At 52.5% G+C, this 2,987-nt stretch overlaps 1 protein-coding gene across 1 annotated transcript; it reads right to left on the reverse strand.

Annotated features, from left to right (window-relative positions):
- Positions 1 to 532: 532 nt before the first annotated feature.
- Positions 533 to 1,777, reverse strand: LOC308045230 (putative P2Y purinoceptor 10; the record flags this gene model as incomplete). Its single annotated transcript, XM_080352397.1, has 1 exon — positions 533 to 1,777. One exon carries the CDS (start codon positions 1,775 to 1,777, stop codon positions 662 to 664), a length of 1,116 nt encoding a protein of 371 aa, XP_080208523.1. The 3' UTR covers positions 533 to 661.
- Between the last annotated feature and the right edge of the window lie 1,210 nt (positions 1,778 to 2,987).

Here is a 2,987-nt window from a genome sequence, read left to right on the forward strand (position 1 = left end):
GCTCAGCTCTGGGTGCCTTTTTCAATAGCCTGAGCTGACCCCAGCTCACTTAAACTCCTTTTAACACTGATGTGATATAGGTTAATACTCTTTGCTTGATATATGTTGGTAAAGTCATAGTCTTGCAGTCTGGTTTAGGCTAAATTAGCCCAGAGGATTGATATTTTTTTTTTTTTTACTTTAATGGAAAGAGATTCTGTTGATGTGGAAATAATTAAGTGTCCTGATCTCGAGCCTCAGGTGATGATGCTGCAGGTCATCATGGTCTGCAGGTAAACACAGCTGGGGCTAAAACTCCCACAGTGCTCCAAGCTGTGCTGAGGCTGAGCCAGTGGCTTATAGCTCAGGATTCAAGAGGGGTTTCAAAAAGAACAAATATGTAGGAGCACCGAAACACCAGAAATGAGGGGGACCCAGAAATACTGGCGTCAGCAACGGCTGTGTCGGATATTTTAACAGTAACGTGATGGAGAACACTGTAGAGTGAACAGTCCCCAACAGCAACAATGCAACCAGCAAGTCTTTTGGCACCAAAGTGTCCTTCTAGGTCAGATCCTGGCAGCTGTTGCACACAGGGGTAATTCAAGATGTATTTGGGGACATAATGCAGCCTTCACTTAAGCGATGAGAAGCACGTACACAGAGATAAATGGCTTCTGCCTCAGGAGATGGACTCTAGCAGAAGCTCATCGGGTGGCATTGCAGGGATTTCCATACTGTTTATTTGGCCAAAGAACTTGGGAAGAGACCAAAACCGAAAGCGTGGAAGATTTCTCCTTTTCATCCGGATGTTGTGGCTGGTTTCGGTGATGGAGAGGCTGCTCCGCTGGTGCGTGAAACAAGTCCGCAGGGCGACGCAGCCGTGGTGCAGCAGCTGGTCCTGGAACTCGGAGGTCATGAAGTAGTAGAGGACGGGATCCAGGCAGCAGTTGAGGCTCGCAAGGCAGAGGGAGATGGGGTGGAAGCGGAGGGTGCTCCTGTGGACGGCACAGTCCTGGATGATGTTCTCGATCACCATCATGAAGAACGGGAAGTTGATGTGGTAGGGGGTGAAGCAGATGAAGAAGACAGCTGCGCACATCAAGACCATGCGCAAAGCCTTCCGCTTCTCACCAGCGTTCTGCAGTGGCGTGGGACACTCCCGCAGGGACTGCCACATCTTCCAAGTGCAGCAGGCGATGATGCCAAAGGGGATGACAAACCCAAACAGCTCCGCCACTGTCACCAGTGCAATGGAGTCTCCCGGGCTCAGCTGCTTCACCCCCAGGTCTGAGAAGCAGGTGTTGGTGCTGTTGGACAAGGTTGGGCTCCTCACCACGAGCAGGGGTAAACACGCCGCCCCCACAAAAAGCCAGACGGCAGCGCTGATGGCCACGTCGTACCGGCGCTTCCAGTCCTTGGCCTTGAAGGGATGGAGGAGGAAGAGGTACCGCTGGATGCTGATGCAGGTGAGGAAGCAAATGCTGGCGTACATGTTGAGATACTTCAGGTAGAAGCACACCTGGCAAAGGAAAGTTCCAAAGGGCCAGGTGTGGTTGATGTAGTAATACATCCGTAAGGGCAGCGAGAGGACGTGGGCCAGGTCGGCCACGGCCAGGTTGATCATGAAGATGACGGCTTTGCTCTTCTTGCTGATGAAGCGGCACAAGACCCACAGGGCAGCGCTGTTGGCCAGGAGGCCGGGGATGAAGATGAGGGTGTAGGTGGTTGCGTACAGGGTGGACTGGAAGGACATCTGGGGGCCAGTGCAGTTCCCGGAGGATGTGTTGTTCTCCATCTCAGCTGAGTCTCTTTGCTCATGGAGTGATTAAGGCAGATGGAGAGTTTCTGTAGGGAGTAAAAATGGATGCTGTGAATCCCAAAACTCCCCTGTATTTCCCCACATGGAGTAAATCTCCCTGTTCCCCCTGGACTGGGCACTGGGGAGGCCAAACCATGAATCCTGGGGTCAGTATTGTGCCCTCATGCCAAGAAAGCCCATGAGGTGCTGGAGCGAGTTGAGAGGAGGGAACGGAGCTGGGGAAGGGGCTGGAGCACAAGTGTGATGGGAGCGGCTGAGGGACCTGGGGGGTTCAGCTGGAGAACAGGAGCTGAGGGGAGACCTTAACAGCTCAAGTTGCGCCAGGGGAGGTTGAGGTTGGATTTAGGAACAATTTCTTCCCCAAAGGGCTGTGGGGCATTGGAACAGGCTGCCCAGGGCAGTGCTGGAGTCACCAGCCCTGGAGGGTTGGACAGACGGAGATGAGGTTCTCAGGGACATGGGGCAGGGACAGGGGTGGGGTAACAGTTGGACTTGATGATCTGGAGGGTCTTTTCCAACCAAAATGATTCTGTGAGTCTAAAAGTGCTTCAGTGCAGAAGAATAAGTTGTGTAGGTATCTGTACAGTGTGTGCAGGTATCTGTACAGGCCTGTGTGTGTTTGGGAAGGGTGCAGAGCCAGACGCTGCTTCCAGGCAGTGATCCTGGCATCATCCAGGCAGCTCAGCAGGGTTTCATCCCTTGCCACCCCCTCGGGCGATGCCGCAATGACAGTGAGATTGCGATTGAGCTCCGTAGTGTTAATCTCTTTATTGCCAATGCCAGAGAGCTGCTTCAGCTGCCTGGGGTTTCTCAGGACCACTTTTGCTTAAAGTGTTCTAAACTGCCATCAAATTGGTGCTCTCTGGTACGCCTACAAGTGATTTTGGAGGGACTATTAATAAATAGAGACTTTAAATGGATCTACACGTTGTCTTTTCAGGTCTGTGCAGTGGTCTGATGTGAACTGGCAGCAAGGGCAATAATAAGCATCAGCAAACGATGGTGCTGGCAGGCAGAGGTGCAGACGGATCCGTTAGAGCTCTGGCTCCGGGTTTGAGGCTGGGTTTATAAGCTGATTGCTGGCCGAACACACGCCAGCCGCTCGGCTGGTCCTGCTAACTCAATTCAGCACTCGTGGCACATTGTGCAGACATCGTGTTGTAGCAACAGAAATTATCCTCCAGCA

The sequence above is a fragment of the Nesoenas mayeri genome (genome assembly GCF_963082525.1).
Source record: "Nesoenas mayeri genome assembly, chromosome: 13".
Classification (NCBI taxonomy): Eukaryota; Metazoa; Chordata; class Aves; order Columbiformes; family Columbidae; genus Nesoenas; species Nesoenas mayeri.